This window comes from Zygosaccharomyces rouxii (assembly GCF_000026365.1).
Source record: "Zygosaccharomyces rouxii strain CBS732 chromosome A complete sequence".
In the NCBI taxonomy this organism is placed as follows: Eukaryota; Fungi; Ascomycota; class Saccharomycetes; order Saccharomycetales; family Saccharomycetaceae; genus Zygosaccharomyces; species Zygosaccharomyces rouxii.
The window spans coordinates 1,075,059-1,094,509 of record NC_012990.1 but is presented as its reverse complement, the minus strand read 5'-3'; the positions used below and the strand labels follow the sequence as shown (position 1 = coordinate 1,094,509).

At 40.1% G+C, this 19,451-nt stretch overlaps 6 protein-coding genes and 1 non-coding gene across 7 annotated transcripts; 3 read left to right on the top strand and 4 right to left on the bottom strand.

Moving 5' to 3' along the window:
- Window positions 1-2,241: 2,241 nt before the first annotated feature.
- On the top strand, window positions 2,242-2,314 carry ZYRO0A13684r. Its single transcript has one exon. It is a non-coding gene; the product is annotated as a tRNA-Ala (tRNA).
- A 1,384-nt stretch (window positions 2,315-3,698) lies between these two features.
- On the bottom strand, window positions 3,699-6,461 carry ZYRO0A13662g (uncharacterized protein; the record flags this gene model as incomplete). Its single annotated transcript, XM_002494907.1, has 1 exon — window positions 3,699-6,461. The coding sequence occupies one exon, from the start codon at window positions 6,459-6,461 to the stop codon at window positions 3,699-3,701; it is 2,763 nt and encodes a 920-aa protein (XP_002494952.1).
- Window positions 6,462-8,888: 2,427 nt separating this feature from the next.
- ZYRO0A13640g (glutathione S-transferase) lies at window positions 8,889-9,638 on the bottom strand (the record flags this gene model as incomplete). Its single annotated transcript, XM_002494906.1, has 1 exon — window positions 8,889-9,638. The coding sequence occupies one exon, from the start codon at window positions 9,636-9,638 to the stop codon at window positions 8,889-8,891; it is 750 nt and encodes a 249-aa protein (XP_002494951.1).
- Window positions 9,639-9,896: 258 nt separating this feature from the next.
- On the bottom strand, window positions 9,897-11,486 carry ZYRO0A13618g (MFS transporter; the record flags this gene model as incomplete). The annotated part of the gene is made up of 1 exon (XM_002494905.1): window positions 9,897-11,486. The coding sequence occupies one exon, from the start codon at window positions 11,484-11,486 to the stop codon at window positions 9,897-9,899; it is 1,590 nt and encodes a 529-aa protein (XP_002494950.1).
- A 424-nt stretch (window positions 11,487-11,910) lies between these two features.
- On the top strand, window positions 11,911-13,857 carry ZYRO0A13596g (uncharacterized protein; the record flags this gene model as incomplete). Its single annotated transcript, XM_002494904.1, has 1 exon — window positions 11,911-13,857. One exon carries the CDS (start codon window positions 11,911-11,913, stop codon window positions 13,855-13,857), a length of 1,947 nt encoding a protein of 648 aa, XP_002494949.1.
- Window positions 13,858-16,575: 2,718 nt separating this feature from the next.
- On the bottom strand, window positions 16,576-17,589 carry ZYRO0A13574g (uncharacterized protein; the record flags this gene model as incomplete). The annotated part of the gene is made up of 1 exon (XM_002494903.1): window positions 16,576-17,589. The coding sequence occupies one exon, from the start codon at window positions 17,587-17,589 to the stop codon at window positions 16,576-16,578; it is 1,014 nt and encodes a 337-aa protein (XP_002494948.1).
- A 1,282-nt stretch (window positions 17,590-18,871) lies between these two features.
- On the top strand, window positions 18,872-19,399 carry ZYRO0A13552g (nuclear transport factor 2 family protein; the record flags this gene model as incomplete). The annotated part of the gene is made up of 1 exon (XM_002494902.1): window positions 18,872-19,399. One exon carries the CDS (start codon window positions 18,872-18,874, stop codon window positions 19,397-19,399), a length of 528 nt encoding a protein of 175 aa, XP_002494947.1.
- Between the last annotated feature and the right edge of the window lie 52 nt (window positions 19,400-19,451).

The window sequence follows — 19,451 nt, the reverse complement described above, 5'->3', positions numbered from 1 at the left end:
GAAACAAGGTTTCCTTTTACGGAAACCGGTTTGTACAAGGGACTTTTGGTTTGTTACTTTCAAGGTCTATTTTTGTTCATGATCATAATAGCATTTGAATCAAATTCAATTTGGCTCCTGATATTTAGCATACATTTCCAGTATGTGTCTTTGAAAAATTACTGGAGTTTCTATCTCTTGGTCTATCCAGAGATGGGTATACGGCAAGCAGTCAAATTTTTGACGATAATAAAAAAAATTAGCCCTGGAAAAAATCTGGTTAAATGGGACCAAATAGCCAGGTATATGAATGAATGTTTTACTAAGAAAAAAATTAGCTGTCATTCTGAGGGTATATTTTTCGATGGTAAGCATTGTTTAAAATGTTACAGGACTCGATTTGAGCTGCTTTCGGTTGGCAAAAGTTCTTTAGTTTACAGCGAGCTGAAAGAAATTCTTACAATTACACAAGTAAATGTAAACGGAGAAACAAATTGATTGGAGCTTTATACTCCTTATTCTCAAACTGAAAATAACAGGATATATTATTTCGAAATATGCTATCGCCACAAGTACTACAACTGGTGGTCCTTAGGAGTATTAAATCTCTCCGTAGTGGTTCAAGTTTATTTTGATTTGTTGTGGTTGGTTTATTGTTCACTTTACTGTTATTAGTGTTGGTGTTCGAAGTTATGCCAAATAATCCCGCTTTTTTGTCATCGGATTAATACTGGTTAGATCTTCCTCTTGCAAGCCATTCCTTAATGATTCTGAGACACTTGCTTGTGTTCCTGACCTCGTCTTCCTGGTGTCGTACTCGTTCCTGCAGAACCCTTGTTAGCGGTCACACGAGGCATAAGAATTGAAATTTTGGTGAAAAGGATTTCTTAGGAAACTCTAGATACTACCCTGGATGTTTTTTTGACTCACAACCCTCCTCATTTAGTGTAAGATCTTCAAATGTTTTCTTCATCAAACAGTGAGCATCCGCTTTCCTTCTGTTAAAGCTGTACTTGACACCATCAATACACGATCAGACAAATACCATGTTTCCTAATCTCCGTCGGTACAGGCATTTTCCATTGAAGGTTTCCAAAAGTCTACTGCATAAAAGGTATATTCAGTGGACTGCTCGTATTTTTGTTTAACAAGGCCTATCATAGCGTTTAAACCCCAGCCATCAAGTATGAGATTGAACGCCTGTGCAGGTACATCGAGGTAATGTTCCCTCCAATTATTTTCCTGATCTAAAGAGTAAAAGAACTTTCTCATTGTCGAAGCCCTTTGGAGAGGAAGGCTCCGGTATAGCGACGAAAATGTTACCGAAATCCAAAAATGCTGCATATACGGGAAATTCAAAAGCCACCTCCAAAGAAGCACCACTATCGCGTGAAATAAATGTCATACGATCTTGTTTACTTAATATTAGGATACTTTCTCCAGCAAAACCACATTGTATGACAAGACGTTTCAAGACCGGTTAGTTTACCCCTGTCTCATTGATTTTTCTTGGTTTCTTCCGGTAGTGCAGATAGTGCAGATCAGAAAGAGAACGCTGCCGGAGATCTCTATTGAAGAACATCACTAGTACGGAAAAGCAGATTGATCAAGAAGGACCTAGGCCTCTGCCGCCGAAAAATACCAAAGTGGAGAGTATGACGTAAGAACAATCCATTACCTAAATGATGGGAATCGTTTTAGTTTCCTTTTTTGAAGTGCCTCTTTCATGCAAGCTTATTGAATCTAAGAAATTAGTAAAAATTGTACCAACTTACAATTATCCGGTATTGTTTAGAAGGAATAATGGTGTTTCTTTATCTGTAAGACCATTTCAAGGCGAAAAGTCGTTTACAAGTCGTTGTTTGGGAAAAAAACAATATCAAACACATTGAATCATATCTTTGATTTGGGATAGTGAATCTGATATTGGGTTTTTTGTGAGAAAGCTGTAGTACCAAAAAAAAAATCTTGAAAGTTGTACAATTTCAAAAATTATGAAAAAAAAAAACGAATCAAGAGGTTTATTCTGGGACCGTTCACTGCAAAAATGGAACACCGAAGTCTCTCAAGTCACTGGTTGGTATGTCATGAGAGAACCTTGTGGGAGTGAGGTGAATTGACTGGAGGTTGTATTCTGGAGACAAAGAATTAATACATATTATAGCGAAGATCCTGGCAAGAGTTATATGTGGGGGAGATGATGTAATTTAGTAACCTAATAGGTTGGGATTACATTTATCCCTAAGTCTTTAACTATTTTATGGGCACATGGCGCAGTTGGTAGCGCGTCTCCCTTGCAAGGAGAAGGTCATCGGTTCGAATCCGGTTGTGTCCAGTACCTTTTTGAAAATCTTTTTTCTTTGTAAAACTCTCCACATAGACATGTGGCTGCTAGAGGTCAAGGAAAAAGGAAGTACAGAAACATCCTTTGTCAAAGCGTCCCTCTCTTGCATACTAGCACATGCTCACCTCAGTTTCAATATTTAGCCAAACTAATCCTACTGAATGTCATCTTCGCTCTACAAAACATGAAAAAGAAAAACAGCGAATTGACATTTATCCGCTTAACATCCTAGGCTATCTAATAGGCTTAGCGCAGCTCTCCCAAAAACAGCTAATTAGAACAGCTGTAAAGGTCCAGGAATTTCGCTTCTTTCATCTGACACAATTCAAATATATACAAGTTGTATTATTTAAAAGACCACCAACGCGCTGTCGTTATCTTACTCACTTGTTCAAGGCAAATGTCAATTCCACCGGATAATCAGTAAGACCACAGCAGAAAGCTTGATGGTTTTACACAAACCACATCAAAGTACCGAATGTTACGTCTCGAGGACGCTGAGAGATTTGCCCTGAAGAATAAAGCTATTCCCAAAGAGTACTGATGGAACTATTTCTTTGTCGTTATCCTCCAAGATCGCCTCCTCTTACTTCTGATCCATGAGCGGCTAAACATTCCTTATACAGGGTTTAAACGCAATTGCACTTTCCTTATTAGCAATACTCTCTCGTTATGCATTCTGTTACGGCGCTGAAATCCTCGCCAAATCCCAGCGGGAAGAATAGACGGATCGGGTTAAAACTAGGTATAAATTTAACGCCACACCTAAATAATTGCAATATGGCCCTGGTCAATTAAATACATCTGTTACTGGATTTCTCAATTCTCAGGTAAATCACTACGAAAATCATGTAGCAGGTAACCAAGGTTTGAGACAAGTTCATGCTCATCATACTGAATTAAGAATTCTTCCCCAATGAATCCAAATTGAATTGACGAATGAAACTGAAAAATCACAAGAACGGTGATAAAAGGAACTTCAAATATCATAAAAGGAAAATGAAATTAAAGGTATTACAAGGACCAGGAGAGGTTTAACAAAAAACTGTAAATGATGACTTCGCACGGGTGGCAGAGCCCTCATAAACTGATAAGAAAGGACATGGTGAGAGACAAATGGAGCTTGGAGGACTAGCTTACTGAAGCACTGACAGTCGAAACAGATATCTGATTGATTGCTCTCCTGGTAGCAGCATTTCTCATTCTTCGGCATCCTTGACCTTTAATAGTCGACTGACTTGAAAACTGTTGACCGGTTGTTAAAACACCTGTTTGCCCTGGCGTCACCACTAGAAGTAACATATACTTTTGTCTCAGATTTTTCAGTCTCTGTTATGGCAGGTGATCCAAGTTCATCTGTAGTGTATATGGAAGGCTACAGAACACCTTGACCTGAACAAGGCTCGAATATAAATGACCTCTTAGATGTACTCCTTGATGCTCCATCATTATATGATGTAGCAGAACTGCAACTACTGGTTTTAGTTGTGGTGGTGTAGGAGGTGGGTTGAACAATCGAAGTTGCTAGTTCAGAGGACACATTAAAGGCAGCACCATCTGAGAATTGATTAAAACCAGGATGGTTAAAAGTTAAAGTGTGTGCTGAGGCCGAATCGGCGATAAGTGCTGTTGTGTAACACTGGGAAGAATCATAATTTTTTGTACAAGTATTCACCACTGTCATCATAGTTCTCGTAGAGCAGGAACTCGAGTCAATGCCCAACAGCACTCGAGATACGTTGCTGTTGCCGGATAAGGCTGTATGGGGTATAGAGGAACTCGAAATCATAGGCAAAGCCGTACATGGGATACAGGAGCCAGATTCGTTTTTCGGATTCGAAGAAATATTCGAGTAGCTTGGACCGAACGAACTTGGAATCCGAGTGGTACAGGCTATAGAACTCAAGGATTGAACAGGGAATATGTCGGTCTCCGGAGCCAAAAGAGTAGTTGTTCGGTACGACGCAGCAGTTACAACTGTCGAAGTGATAAATGTCGCAGCATGTGTCCCAGGAATAATCGTATCAGCAGCGGAAGAGATTGGTGGTATCGACAACTTTGAGCCTTCGATATCAGATTCATATTCTAGCAGAGGTTTTGTCTTAATCAATAAACTAGAAGCCGAAGACGGAGATCTCATTCTTGAATTAAATGGTACCGAAGTTGCAGGGTTCATTGGAGAGAAGGGTGAGGAATTTAATAATAACGAAGATGTAGAATTCACAATGCCAAAATTTGATGATGCCGAGCTTCTAGAGCTTGAAGGTATTAAAGATGCAGAGCCATGGCTTAGACTGTTGCAGCTCAATAGTATAGAAGAAGCAGACCCGGATGACACCGAAGAACCACTGCTGAGAGTGCTGCAATGAGATGACACTGAAGAAACACCGCTTACAATGCTGCAACTGGAGCCTGATGGCACAAAAGGTTTAGAACTGAATGGCGTTGAGGGCAAAGAACTGGGTGGTGCTAAAGACCAAGAACCGGATGACACTAAAGGTTTAGAGCTGGGTGGCGCTGAAGACCGAGAACAGGATGACACAAATGGTTTAGAACTGGATGGCGCTGAAGGCGAAGAGCTGGATGGTGCTGAAGACCAAGAACCGGATGACACAATGGCTTTAGAACTGAATGACGCTGAAGGCAAAGAGCTGGATGGTGCTGATGACCAAGAACCGGATGGCACAATGGTTTTAGGACTGAATGGCGCTGAAGGTAAAGAGCTGGGTGGCGCTGAAGGTAAAGAGCTGGGTGGTGCAGAAGACCAAGAACCGGATGGCGCTGAAGGCAAAGAGCTGGGTGGTGCTGAAGACCAAGAACCGGATGGCGCTGAAGGCAAAGGGCTGGGTGGTGCTGAAGACCAAGAACCAGATGGCGCTGAAGGCAAAGGGCTGGGTGGTGCTGAAGACCAAGAACCAGATGGCGCTGAAGGCAAAGGGCTGGGTGGTGCTGAAGACCAAGAACCAGATGGCACAATGGTTTTAGGACTGAATGGCGCTGAAGGTAAAGAGCTGGGTGGTGCTGAAGACCAAGAACCGGATGGCGCTGAAGGCAAAGGGCTGGGTGGTGCTGAAGACCAAGAACCGGATGGCGCTGAAGGCAAAGGGCTGGGTGGTGCTGAAGACCAAGAACCGGATGGCGCTGAAGGCAAAGGGCTGGGTGGTGCTGAAGACCAAGAACCAGATGGCGCTGAAGGCAAAGAGCTGGGTGGTGCTGAAGACCAAGAACCGGATGGCGCTGAAGGCAAAGGGCTGGGTGGTGCTGAAGACCAAGAACCAGATGGCGCTGAAGGCAAAGGGCTGGGTGGTGCTGAAGACCAAGAACCGGATGGCGCTGAAGGCAAAGAGCTGGATAGTGCTGAAGACCAAGAACCAGATGGCGCTGAAGGCAAAGGGCTGGGTGGTGCTGAAGACCAAGAACCGGATGGCGCTGAAGGCAAAGAGCTGGATGGTACCGAAGGTCTGGAGCCTGAAGAGTCAGAAGTATTTGTTTGCGAACTGCACTTAGCTTTTGAGTTATCCCAGTACCATAGTGGGAAGTCCGCATTTGAATTACCGTTGTTGTCCGCGTCACAACCAGTCATTAGATCAAAATCAGTTTTACCCCATTTCCAAGTTTTCCAGTACTGGGCAGCATCACCTTGAAGATATTCATACTGAATTTGGAATGATGGCATAACAACTTTACAATCGTCCCCATTGTATGTTTGACCATATACTTGAATTTGGGTTGTAAAATCAGTTGGGTCATCAATTAAGTATGTATTCTCATTCTTACCATAAAGCTGTTTGGTACTTTGTGGACCGCTAATACCAATGATTTTCAAAGACCAGAGGTATTTCAAATCGATGTGTTCCTCACCTTTGACATTGATGGTAAGTTCATAGGTATTACCACCAACCCAATCGACTGATAATAAATCCATTGAGTAGGGCATTATATTTTCATTACTTGAATGCCAATGAAAGTTTAAACCTGGGCACATATTTGTAACCCCAGACACGGTTGATGATGTACGGCGGTTGTACTTTGAAGCAGAATTTGAATGACCACTGTATGAGGGAAAATGAAGCTCGTAGGTGCTATCAGAGGCTGCTAGAACAACCCCTAACATACATAAAAGCAGACAGGTAAGCATTTTTCAAAAGTAAGCTATTGTTCTTGTTTGGTTGAAAAGAATATTATGCTGCTCTAAATGCAACCAACATTTTTCAGATCTACCAGCCATTCTTTGGCACCTTTTATATCGAATCGAAAGGCTTTCTCCACCACAGCATTATGGTGCCAATTTAAAGAGAAGTTGTGATCAATAATTAAATTGACCCCGCAAAAAATAGAAAAGTATTTCTCCTGGACATCACTGTGAGAAGGGGGAACCTAACATATTCCATCACTTACTATAGTGCATAACATTTCTGTTTGTCATTCGCTTTGTTTTATCTTTAACTTGAAATCCATATAGGATTCGCGGGGCTTGTTTTTGTTTCTATGCAGCAACGCTAGAAGCACCAGACATTTCGAAAGCGAAAATGCATAGAATCAAAGACAATGCCGTAAACGAAAAAGTAACCTGATTAGTAAAGTTTGTTACTGAATATATCACTTCAAGAAGTTGTCTGTCCTCGATAAACCTTTCTTCGGAGAACCGCCCGCGTGGGGAACTCGCAGTAATCAAAGTACAGGAACATTCGCAGCCCTATTATTGGCGGTTAATAATTTTCGCTCCAGAAGTATTGGTATGGAATATTCCAAGCAAGCAGAGGTGGGAGTATTAAGGCCCTGCGTATACAACACTTTGACTCTATCGAACAGGAGAAACACATGTCGAAGAATACCTATAGAGTACACCATTAGCAAAGAGAAAGATGGGAACTCTTTGACTGTTCAGTAATCGATTCTTTATTTGGAAAGTGATCCATGTCAGAGCATATTGATCTTTGAATTGTCTTTTGTGTCCTTTTCATCAATTGTACTTGACTGCCCTTGAAATCGTTAGATCCGATCATATCTATTACAGGAATGACCCTTCCCTCCAAATTTAAATGGCAGGGGGTTGAGCTCAGTGTTCTATAGTGCCATTGTGATTTGGACCAGAGTTAGGTATTGCCCAGTGACGGTAGCTTAAGATTTACCCCTTTATTAATTTGTCCATAAACAGTCTAGGTCAGGTAAGTAGCTTACGGAGGGTTGACCAAACTCAGACTAATCTATCACTTCTCAGGACATGGACGGGAGGAGCAAAATAGGATACCAATCCTTTTACTTCGAGATATTTTTCTTTTTGAAAATAGAGTAAGTTGCGTGAGCGCCATGTGTATTCTGCTTGTTGTTATTTATGGTGCAAGTATGAATCAGCCGCTAATAAGCCGACGATTACAGCCGTCATCATTCGGTCTGAAAGCGTAGGACTGTCTCATACAGTACATTTAATATCGCACCCTTTGGATGTACATAGTAAAACTAGCTGGGTATCCTCGTTACTGTTGCACTTATATGCAAGTTAGGGGCCTGAGGTCGCAGTGTGGGATTCTAATTGTGAATGCATGATACAAATCATAAAAATCATAAAAATTGCACACCTACAATTTCAGTATAACTCAACAATATGCCTTGTAGACCAGAATTCCTTCCTTTGATTAATCATAAGGTTTTTCAACTTCTACGTATGTATATCTATTCTACATGTACTTCTTTTTTCCATGCGCTGCTAACTGATTGACGTTTGAAATAAGGTTCCCTGTTTTCGATGTTGGAGTATATCAAATCAACTCGTTCACCGTGACTAACCAGGATTCTGATAAAATGGCCGATAAATCCCACAGTCAATGTCGAAGTAAAGTGGTATAACCAATTCCTGACGAGACTTGCCTGCGTTTAATTATCCTATAACTACACAGTCAGAACTTATTCACTCTGTTCGTTCATGTTCACTTTCCCGGGCTGCTCCATGGTTAACACAGCGGCAAATTCCGTTTTGTAACCAATTTGTAATTTTAACAGAACATCGAAACGGGCTTTGTTGAACTAAAACAATCCCTTGCAGCACATTAACTTATTGTGACCTTGGAAAATTAAAATCTCACAAGTAATTTTTTCAGTCCACTTGTTTCATACCTCCTCTTTTAACACAAATTCTAGAGAAGTTTTGCGCATCCTGCTTACTTCTCTCAAAAAGTGTAAGATAGAACCAAGCAGTCGTTCTGACCACACCATCCCCCTTCTCTATAATAAAAATTTTTTATTCCAGCCACCAAAGCATTTCGCATCGAATTAAACCTTTGCCGCCCACAACTAAATACATATTATCATAATTAGCATTTTAATTATACAACATATCAAAGTCTTCAAACTTTATTAATATCCAAATAGAATAGACAAAAGAGAAAGTTTCCAACGTTGCCAGATTAAAAATATCAAGTATGTCTCAGGCGCATTTTTGGCATATCAAATAGAAAGAGTTACAACAAAAAAAACTTCGACAGCCATATCTAACTAATTTAGGCGGTGGAAGAACTAACAAATTTTCTGTGTAACCTATCTGCCCCTCTACTTCAGCTAAAATTTATTAAAACTCCTCACCGTTGGCCTCAGCTTTGCTCTTCGAAACCTTATAAGACTCAAAAGTCTTGAGATTCTTCAGCCATTTCTCAATGGCCGGATACTGCTTGGGATCAGCAAACTGACGGTTAAAGGCCGAGTCTAGTGGGAAAGACATCAAGATATCAGCGGCACTCAACTTGCCACCGACCAAATAGCCATCATTCTTAGCAATCTGGCCTTCAATAAAGTTTAGTTGGCTTTTTAACTCACCTGCAGAGTACTTCTCTCCAATCTTTTCAGCCACCTTTCTGGAAAAATAAGAAAATGGAAAAGGAACCGATGCATTTTTCACTATGGAAAGCAGCAGTTCAATTAGCAGAGGAGGTTGAAGAGAGCCCTCAACGTAGTGCAAATAATACTGGATCTCTTCAGACTTATCGATGTCTTCGTTATCCAAGGATTTAGTCTTGTCAAAGTGCTTCAAGACATACTGGAAGATGTACCCTGACTCGGCCAGAATTTTCTTTTTACCGGTCTGTCTATCTTCCAATTCAAGCAATGGCGATCTACCCAAAGGATGGTGCTTCTTCAATTCCTCGGGAGCACGAAAACCTGCGTCCCTCCTGTAGGGTACTATTTCGTAATCTAGTTTCAACTGGTCTAGTAGCCACAACACTCTAAAAGCCCTTGACTTATTCAAGAAATGAACTCTAATGATAGGTAATGACATATCTCTGCTCAAGTTGTATTCCTGCTGATGTTGTGTTCTGTGCATGAACTAGTAGCTTTCTGATCCCTTAAACCATTTTTGGACAATAAATGAAGACCGTGGGTGTCCATCCTAATATCATCATATACGCCGATGGTGATTAGTGAACCCTAACTGGATCATTTCGTGCCCTCTTGAAAGCCGTACCGTCAAATGTGTCTGCTAATACCAATAATACCAATCTAGGGTGAGACACAATAATAAAACCAGGTCCACCTATATCGTCCATTCAGCAAAATAATCCACTTGAATAACAGCGCACACTTATCCAGCAAACTTTGATTTACTCCGCAAGTATGCACCATATCTATATAATACAAACGGCACTACCGAAAGCGCGAGACAACAAAAACCAACAATTGACGATCCCCAACCCACAGGATACCCATCAATGGCCAAATTATTATACATAGCCTTCCCAAAGAGAGGGAATGCACATGCAAATCCCGATCGACATAAATTATTTCCAGCAAACGCCGAAGCCATGTACTTGGGATAAGAGATCGCCATGTAGGAAAAGACAGATTGGAAAATATTGAACTGACCAATAATGAATATTACCTCTGAAATCATCGGTATAATCCAATGAACTGAAGCTGCCCAACCAAATAGAAAAAGTGAAAGAGGAAGGGTCCAACACACCCAAATCATTAACACCAAATGTGTTTCCGGCGTAAACGTATTATTGGACATTTTTTTAGCAGCATACCAACAGGAGAAAACCATTGCAACACCGTAAGCTGTAATACAACCAACACAAAATCCCATGTAGGACACACCCAACTCAACCCTCGTGAAATGGTATACATCACCAAATACTATGGGAAAGGCTTCAAAAAACAAATAAAATACACCATACTCGACTGCATGGTACACGTTCAATGCTATCACAATCGGTTCCTTAATAATCATCTCAAAGGGTCTGTACAGAGTAGTTATGCCGATATCCTTCCAGTTTAATTTCTCTTCTTCCCTCGACTTGACCGTATAATACCTATTATCACCCGTGAGTTTCCTTATCCTTTGGCACCTGCGGTACAAAATACTATCTTCGTTAGTTTCAGGATAAGAGAAAACCATTAAAAGAAGTGTCGCTGAGCTTATCCACATCAACAACCAAAACATATATCTCCAATTTTTCGCAACAACCATAGACGCACCAAGTAAAGGCCCTGTAGATGGTCCCGCTAATGCCCCTATCGCCCACAAACCAAGTACTACAGGAATGTGTCTCGGTCTGACAACATCTCCAACGGCAGCAGCTCCATTGGCTAATGATGGAGAACAAAATATTCCAGAAAGGAATCTAAGGATCACTAGTCCTGCAATATTCTTCACCAGAGCGCATCCTATCTGTAGCATAGCAAACAGAAACAGCGTTACAATGAAAAGCCTTTGACGCCCAAATGCAACGAATTCAGAAAGTGGTCCAAAAACCAGCGGCCCAAGTCCAAATCCCAAAATATACAAAGAAAGATTAAGTGTGCCTACTACATGTCCCACATGGAACTCTTTTTCAATTAAATCTTGTCCTGGCGTGTAAAACGAAGTCCCCATATACGTGACGCACGTAAGTACCATCACATTAAAGACAACGACAAATCGCTTAATAGTAGACCAGTTATGTGGATGCTCGGGGTCAGTCGGACCGTTGAATTCGACCAGAAACGGATCGACATCCTCGCTTTTTGCCAACCCATTAACTAAAGCACATTCCTTTGAATCTCTCTCCGAATCACCTTGTTCGAGCCAACTCGTTGAACTTGACCTATCTGCATATTCTTGGAATTTTATCAAACCAAAGTACTCCAATGCATCAACTGCAAAAGTATTTTTGTAGGTTTCAAAGTACATTTCAGATAGTTCTCATTTCACTCAAGGGCGAAAAGACTAACATTATTCTGATAGGTCTTGGAATTTATACTTCGATTAAGAATTCTTTATTAATGCAAACAACAGGTGCATTTTGATGTTTCCCGGCGTTATCACCCAACCGGAGCTAACATTCAGGTTCGTCCTGCTCGTCTCTCCCTAAGCTAGATTTCCAGAGGATCTCTTTTCAACTCTATAATTCGTACATGTTGACTTGTTCCGGAAATATGAAAAAGTTCGGGAATAACATAAAGTTATCGAACTCCGAACATCTGGAATCTGTAAAGACTCATGCGAGCGAGACAGACTGGTTCCTTGCGAAGTAGCATTGAAATCTGTTGTTACTCAGGGTTTAATCAAAATAGATAGGTGCACTAACATCTGCAATGGTTTACAGAAACTAGGGATGCAGAGAAGGAATAAACCATCAAAAACGTGCACAAACTGTCAAAGGAAAAAGGTTAGATGTGATCGGAAAGTGCCAGCTTGCACTGCATGCTCAGAAAGAGGATACAACTGCATATACAATGTAAAAATTGGCCACCCCCAAAAGAATTACTGGGAATCGCTGAAAAAACCTGAGCTAATCGCTACCATCGAGATACTAAAAGCGAAACTGGAAGAAAAGGAAAAGTCTTCCTCGAAGAGAAATCTCTTGACAGATTTGAAATACATCTCCTCAAAACATGGGCGAGTTATATGTTATGGCGCCACTTCATTTAGATTTGCAGTCAGAAGCCCGTCTCTAAAACCGCATTTTGCTCAACTCTGGGAAAAGATTAAAACCACAAGGAATCGCTGGAAACAAGAGAATCATTTTCTTTTAGAAATTGAATCGAACTCGATAGATACTCCTTTAAGCTTTGTAACAGCAGGTTCAATCTTGGAAGGTCTATGTGCTGTCTTGCCCAATTTCGAAAAGGTGACGGAATGCATGCATGTCTTCTTTAACAGTAATCTCTTTTCTTCCTTTGCGATAATGGACCCTTCCAAGGTCCTCTCTGATGTTCATTCTTGCCTCATACACGATGAAAATGTTTCAACAGGTTCTCGGATTACATCCTTCGATTTGGGTGACAAGAAGAATTATTACAGGGTAGGGATAATAACGCAAATTTTATGTTTGGTGTATTACAAAAACAAGGTACCACTTCAATTACGATTTTTTCACAACTCCATCACCTCATTTGTTTTGAGTAAGGCATCCTACCTGGAACGAGTGCAATTTTTTATGTTGCGTTACATGTGTTCTAACATTACGGGATTTACTGTCGGTGATGGCGGGACTTGTACTTCCTTAGTCATGTTAGCATTCTCTACTGCTGTTCACATTGGGCTTTTCAAGGAGGAAACACACTGTCATTTTAGAGATAATTCGATTTATCTGTACAATTTGTGGGCTTGGATTTTGTATGCTGACTTTGAGGCCTCTTTTGCAGTCGGTTCTCCCCTACACATTGGCCAGGAATTTGAATATCAGCGCAAGGTCGAATTGGGGACTTTTCACGTCTTCAAAGACTCGGTCTTATTTTTTAGGAGAATAATGCGGCAGATCTACTCTCCGCACTCTACGCCAAACTTAGAGAGTTTGATATTGGAACTGAAGTCTTTTTTCACTGCACGTTTTGGTACTTTTGCATCATACGTAGAGAATAGTCATGCAAAACACATCTCATTTGAAAAACTATTCGTTATGCTACTTGTTTTGCAGATGATATCGAATTTCTCAATTATAGAGGGAAATCTGTTGGAAAAAGACTCTTTCTGCCTCCAACAAAATACATTGTATTGCCAATTAATATCTCTAAAACTGATTTTGGACAATCTCAATTCAACATTTGAAATTTACAAGGACCTTACGCATACACGCGAACATGACTATTCAGTGTCATTTTCTCTTGCTCTTTGCTTATACCACTGTATCATGCCGAGGTTAACGTACGAACTTTTTTCTGTTCTTTCGAAGCTGGCGTTATCTGACAACGACGATTCATCTACCACAAAGGTTGGCTTGTTCAGAGTGGGCCTCCAAGATTTCCTAAAACACATACTCTATTATGAAAAAAGTGTTCCAGAACTAAGAGTAGATGCACTCACTGCTGTCGGGTTCCTCGATGCGATTCACCAAAATTTCATTGATACCTCTTCCGAAGAGCTATTTTTACGGCTAAGACAGTCGTATTTGTTTGTTTTAAGCGACTCCTTTATATTATCCACTAGGTCTGCTATCGAAGCGATACTAAACAAAGATGAATTTCAGCAATCAATGCAAAATGATTTTCAAATTTTACTCACTGAACCAATTATTGATTTTTTCCATGATGAAGATGTACCGTTATTTTTGGAGTGTTAAAAGGCCCCTACTTACTGGCCAATATCAATGGAATCGTTTCTTGTTTCCTCCTTCATGAAAAAGGTATTTTCTACTAACCTTCGCAACTCTCATGGATTTTTATGACCCTGGAACTTAGAAAAATTGTTTCTTCAGAGGAACTTTCTCATCAAACTTTCATCAGAGAATTTGTAGTACGCTTCCAAGATAACTTTAAGAAGTAAAATCCAGGTTTCAGGGAACTACTATTATAGCATTCCAATAGAGAAGCAATCTAAATTTCATAAGCTTGCAAAATTGCAAAGGGTGTATTTTGATATTCCTACTATCCAATTTGCCGCCAAACCTCCCCTGTTTTCATTTACATCACTTCCATGTTAGGAGCAAATGGTATCATACGTTATACATGCAGATCTTCAAAGACTTAAACACTTTCAGAAGATTCAGGGCTTTTGAATTAAAAGTGGTTGTTCCATTTGATATAAAAGTGGGCCCTTGTGAAGCACAACTGAGCATCGAATTTAACCCTCTCCAGAACACTACTCATACAATGCACTTCTTCTCTGTTTTCTTTCTGCTATCTTTGCGAATGCTGGAAATATAATTGTCGCTGTACCTCAACAGCAAGAGGGCTTTAATGGTTTCTGTACAACCAAAATCTTCTTTTCTTTGAATCAGGGTAAAACTTGGGGCCAATACGAACTTTAAGAACCTGGGTTGGCTGATACGATTGAAGCAGATGCTTCCAATTTGAGCGTTCTTTTGAACTATGTAAAGTTCGAAGACGCACATGAGAGGTTGACAGGAACGAAAGCGTATTGTGTAGATTTAATTTTTCGCAGCAATTAGGAGTACAGTTAACACGAGTTGAACACTTGTCTTTTACTGGTGGATAATGAATTAGTGGCTCCAAAAACCAAAATGCAATCTTCGTACTTTTGGACATTCACAATCAAATCTTGGAGAAAATTTAATACGTAAAAATGGTCACAGCAAAATCATAATTGAAACCAAATCAGAGAATCCTATACCTAAGTGTTTTGCGGTATCACGAAACTTGAGGAGGGGGGATTTCTTTATCGAGGACCTCTGTTGCCAACAGCGCTTCAAGAGAAATTAACAAAAATTATTCGAGTTTTTGTCTTTTATCTTAAATATGCTAATTTGAATTTGTCAAGCCACTCCTTCTAACACTTGTAAAGCAGCGTAAAAATTTCCATATTTCTGGGGTGCCGTTGTTTTACCCGTTGTTAACGGTACCTCTTACTTCCATGTCAATTGTTATAATTGTAAAATCTACGCTATTGCTCTACTTCTGGATTAAATGCTTCTCATGGAACACTATCTGAATGCATAGAAACCGCTTCCTTCTGTCATCGGATAAGATAAGATAAGATAAGATAAGAGTAACGCGTTACGTATCTCGTGATAATTCATCAAGGGCTGAAACGTACTACCCCCATCGAATCCCTCCCATTTCAACTTAACTTCACATCAGCCAAGTTGAAAATGGAAAACTGGCTCATAAGAAGCTGAAGAATATACCTCGCCAATACACATATTCGGAAATCGGTTTACATGTGCCTCTCAACAGGTCTTCCATCACTTCATTCCAGTGTTTGCAACACTTTTGGGGATTATTAGCTTGATTGTTCTAATCAACTTTTCAGAACATCTCTCTGATTTCTTCGTGGCCTATTCTATCTTCCCTATGAAATCTGTGGCTGTCTCGCTTCATTTCCAGTCAATCTGGTTTTTTTGTAAGAGAAGCAGTGTGCTGTATAGTACTAGGGATCTGTTTAGTTCCCTTTTCCTAGCAGTAGATGCTGGCATCGACGGTACAAAATGGGACGAATTGGCATGCAAGATGAACAAAGCTCTTTGCGAACAAGGTTATTGGGGAACTTTTCAGTTCTTTTTCGAGGGCAGGAGTGTCAGGCTGCCTTAAGGAAACACGTTGTGATGACATGCTCCTGGTGTAGTTCATGAAGCCACTAAATGCTATCGACAGGCAGTATATTTTCTCTAAATATTTTCTACAGAAGGAGCCCTCACTTGTGCTCTTACTTGGCGATGATCATTGAAAAAGATTCTATAAAGGGTTCTTCACTTACATGTTCTTTGTCCTTTGTCTTTCTCAGTATATTCTGCAAAAACAAAAACTACGTTATGAAGGCTCTCTCGGTTATTTATCCCATTTTAATCATGCACTTCACCTATAAGGGCCAATACAAGTTGAAATACGGTTTGTTGGATGTTACCAGAGAGCGAAATCCCTAGCAATTATAATGTACTTCGTACCAGGTAGAAACTTGAAAAAATGGGACCAAGTTGCTCAATACATGAACCAGTACTTGCACAGTGAAGGAATGTGGAAGAGACCGCAAGAGAACTTCTCTTACGGAAAAGGAATGTTTAAATTTCTACAAAACTGAATTCGAGCCTCTAGCTTCAGGTTCAAAGAAAGTTGTTTTTATGGAACTCAAGGGCATCGTTGGTAAGACTGATAAATTCTGTGGATTAATATAATGGCATATTTCTAAGCCTATTCAAGGTAGGAAGAATGCTTTTAACATTAAACCAAAAAGTAGTGCAATTAAGAAATTGCTTGATCTGAAAATGTTTCACGGTAATCATGTATACTAAGACTACTGTTTTTAGATAGCTCCTGTTCTACATACCTCAAAGGTCAATAATATTTTACACCTACATAATACTACCTAAAAGGAGTATTAAATCCTACTCCAGTTTTCCCTCTACTCTCAAGATCTGTTTTGTTAAATCATAAGTGGTCTCTTCCAAAGTTCTGTAGTTAATACCTAAAATTTCATTTGTTTTCACAGTACCTATGCATGCTCCTAGGGTTTCATCGGCTACGCCTGATTTCAATCCTTGAGTAATGTTACCTTTCAACTGTGGGAAAGTATAATTTAAAATGTCAACAATTTCTTGAGAGTTAAATTTACCTGCACTTACGGCCAACCTCTTACCCTTAGCGGCATCTCGTTGGAATGCTAATATATGAGCTCTGGCGACATCACGAACATCAACGAATTCAGAATGTAAATATGGTTCTAACGGGTCCCCTGCAACCGAATGAATTATATCATCAATTGGTTTGTTTGCCAAGTTTAAAAGATCATCAACGTCTCCATCGAACAGCCGTGGTCCAAACACATAAGTGGGGCACACAATAGATAATTCAAAGCTTACTTTGTTATTCTTAACAAATTTCCAAGCTTCTAACTCAGCAAATTTTTTCGCAGTCGCATAGGCTACTGTAGGAATGTTACCATAATTATTTCTAGTAACTGGGTTCCAGTCCTCTTCAGTGAAAACTAACCCATCATCGTATATTGTACAGAAGTCTATCATGCTCATCGCAGAAGAAGCGATAACTACCCTTTGAACTTTATATTTAGAGCAACTATTCAATATATTTTTGGTCCCTTCAATTATTGGTTTCATCATTGTCGTTTCGTAATCATAACTGCAATGTATAGACGGGGATGCAAGGTGTATTATAACATCAATATCTTCCCCATGTTTTACAAATAATTCTTCTACCACTTCAGGGTCTGCGATTTCTGGAACCACTTCAAAGCATAAATTAGAATTATCAAACTGTCGTAGAAGAAGAGCCCCTTCAGTTTCGGATCTAACTGTTCCTAGCACTTTATAATCTTCTCTCAAAAGGTCATGAATAACATGTTTAGCAATGAACCCGGCAGCACCAGTAACAAGAACTGTCATTTGAAAGAATGTCAACTTATGTTACATTGCTTCACTCCCAATAGATAACTTTATCCTTGCTCCCCTGCGAACATTTATACCTTAGCAAAAACACAACTTTGATCCTTGCTCCACATAGTTTCTATTTCTGTAGTTTGGCACAATCGGACTTATTTTTTTAGGTACCCTTCAAGGCGATCTTTGTGGGGTAGAAGGCACAGCAGGCACCAACGAATATTCTTTGCATATTTAGAAGTTTCCTTTCTCCTTGCCGGGTGATGTACGGATTTTTGAGCCAGGAGCAATTATCAATAGAAGTTTGAAGGACAAGATAGAATTGTTAGATGTCCCCTACTCACCACAATACTATCTGTTTTCGAAGCTGTTATCGAAGCATTTCTCTCTTCCGGTTGATTTGTAGTTCCGGTTTAATGGATATCACACGTACATTCACTTACCTTTCTATTCATACCGGCGTGTATTGTAAATACGCTTAAGACTGTTCCAAATTCTCCGATATTTACTTATTCATGAGTCGCGGTTCCTTGAGTCGCTTTTGCTATTGCATCCTTATTGCGAATGAGTAAATTTTCAATATGGTATCAGCTATTGTCCCATTGTGTATATCGAAACATATGATAAATACTTTCCCTACCAAAGGGCTCACAAAGACGCATTGGCAAAAAACCCTACTGTAATTCTATAAAGGAGTTTCATTTTCCATGTTGACTGTCTTATAATATTCATCCGTTCCACTTTCACTTGTTTATGAAACGAATCGATGTTCAAGTCTACCGGTGCACATCAGTTAGCAGGTCTAATCCAGTCCTCGGTACCAAGAGATATTCTATGAACCATTATTGATAAGCCATATTGAATGTACTTATCCTGCTATGTTGAACTTGAATCGCCGTTCTATGATAATACCTCGAGAAATTCCGCGGTATATATTCCGATAAATGATTCTCTGTTACCGTTTCTGTTGTATCCAATTACCAGTTCACTTGGCAATTAATCTAGCTACAACACACAGTAAGTGGTATTAGGATTTGTTCTAAGAACAAGTGTCTCTATTAGCGTGTGCACAATGGGATTCCTAGTTATGCGTATCTTTAACTTATTCCTCAGTTTGATTTATTTGCACTACAAAGTAATCGTTACGGTATCATTTCCATTGGATGGCGAACACATCCGTTGATAAGCACAGGCATAACCTTGTTATTTCCGTTCTGTTGTTGCCTCATCGCTTCTTAGACGGAGTTGCTCTAACTCACTAAATTATCATATATAGTGGCAGAGTAGAATGCAGCTTCTGCAGCTAGTCCTATCCCATTTTCATTCGAAATTCCACCTCACCAAGTGCATTATAGATACAATGTCTTTCCCTACAACCTTATCATATCTCAACGACCGCGAAGCCATCGAGGACGCCCTTTACCGCTGTGTATTAGGCTTGGACACTGCCGACGTTACGTTATTTGAATCTGCACTTATACCGGATGCTACCTTTGACTTGATGGGAAATGTGATGAAGGGATTACCGGAAATACAGGCCGGAAGTTTCGATAAAGTCTCCAAACTGGATACTACTCATCACTTAAGTAATATTCGCGTGAATTTGGAAGGCCTAGCAAATGGAACTGCATCTGTTACGGCGTCAGCAATGGCACAACACTACCGTCCGGGGGAAGGAAACAAACCTGATACCACTCGTCTCTTGAGTGGAGCCCTTTACTTTGTTGACGTTGTCAAGGACAAAGAGGTGTGGAAAGTTAAGCATTTCAAAGCCAAAATGATTTGGACAGAAGGCGATTGGGGTGTGTTCGCCTAGTCTAAGTAGTTTCGTTTTCATTTACTTTTGTTTGATGCCAATCGTTCAGCGG